The sequence below is a fragment of the Nestor notabilis genome, unplaced genomic scaffold (assembly GCF_000696875.1).
Source record: "Nestor notabilis isolate BGI_N333 unplaced genomic scaffold, ASM69687v1 scaffold24604, whole genome shotgun sequence".
NCBI classification, from domain to species: domain Eukaryota; kingdom Metazoa; phylum Chordata; class Aves; order Psittaciformes; family Psittacidae; genus Nestor; species Nestor notabilis.
Window position 1 is genome coordinate 6,441 of NW_009927227.1, and position 1,239 is coordinate 7,679.

The 1,239-nt window shown below is 57.4% G+C and overlaps 1 protein-coding gene across 1 annotated transcript in view; it reads right to left on the reverse strand.

Annotated features, from left to right (window-relative positions):
• PDZD3 (PDZ domain containing 3) overlaps positions 1-1,175 on the reverse strand; it is a 3,267-nt gene extending 2,092 nt beyond the window's left edge. The window contains exons 1-3 of the mRNA XM_010013975.1: positions 1,160-1,175; positions 467-494; positions 110-174 (exon numbers count right to left, since the gene is read on the reverse strand). Coding sequence (XP_010012277.1) covers positions 110-174; positions 467-494; positions 1,160-1,175 — 109 coding nt within the window. The remainder of the gene's footprint in view (positions 1-109; positions 175-466; positions 495-1,159) is intronic.
• Positions 1,176-1,239: the final 64 nt, after the last annotated feature.

The following is a 1,239-nucleotide window of genomic DNA, read 5'->3' on the forward strand; positions in this document are numbered from 1 at the left end:
ATCCCCACATCTCCCTGGCACGTGAGAGCTCAGGACCCCAGCAATGCCCTGCTGCTGTAAAGAACCCCATGCTGACACAGGCACACCATGGGGAGATAACGGTATTTACCCATGTCCTCAGTCAGTGACAAGGCAGGGTTGTCTATCCCATCTTTGGGGTTAAATTCAAATTTTCTGAAATGATAAAGGTCAGGAGAGGCCACATTAGTTCAGCAGCACGGCCTTCCCCTTTCCCTCTCCAGCCCTGCTGTGGAGAGCCCCATTCCTCCCAGAAAGAGCCAGCTGGGGACACAGCTCCTCCTCCTGGGAAAAGCCAGGAGGGGATCTCCCTCTTGGACTGTCCTCCACATCCCTCCTGAGCTAACAACTCAGGGAAGACCCTCAGCTGAGGATGTGCCCCAGCACAGCCTGGGTGTAGGACCATGAGCCCCAGGAAGGTCATGGCCAGGGGGAGCTCAGCACTTACATGATGGACTTCTTGTCACCCTCGAGCCCTGCAGAGGGAGAAGAGAGGTCAGTGCAGGAGGCAGCGGGCTGGGAGCCGTCCCCATGCTCTTGAGCACTCTGGGCTCATCCATTCACAAGCTGAGCATGCCACACTGAGTGAGGTGGGTTTTTTGAGGCCATGCAACCCCCCAAACCCCTCTTCCTCCTGGCTACAGCCTGTGCCTGGGCATAGCTTGGCCCTTGTCTCTGCCAGCAGTGTCCTCTTGCATTTCAAAGCAGTAGGACATCTGCTGCTTGGCTCCAATGGGCACTTGGTGCCCAGCACCAGGGGCAAAGTAGGACCAGGCAGTGGTGTGCAGATGGAGGTTAGTCCTGAGGGCTTACAGGGACTTTGAGTGAGGGATGAGAAGGGTCACTAGGGCCCCAGAGCACTGGCTGAAGTCAGGAGATGGAGACAGAGACCTTCCCCCTGTGCATCTCCCCATAGAACCCCTCCCCACCTCCTCTAGCACAAGGATCCCTAAACCCAGGGAGAGGGTATTCCAGCCAAGCACCCCCACAATGTCCATCTGCACTTTCTGGATGCCTCGTGCTCCTTTCCATGGCCTGCCTGGGCTCTGACATTGCCTTGCTCCATGTGGAAACAGGCCCTGGAGACGTGTGCGTGAGGAAGTGTCTCCGCAGGATGAAGCCCTGCTGCCCCAGTACGTACCTTTTGTTTGCTTCATGGCTGCAGGGAATGCAAGAGGGAGCAAGGTACAGGGTGAAGTGGCAGGGAAGCGCGAGCACCCG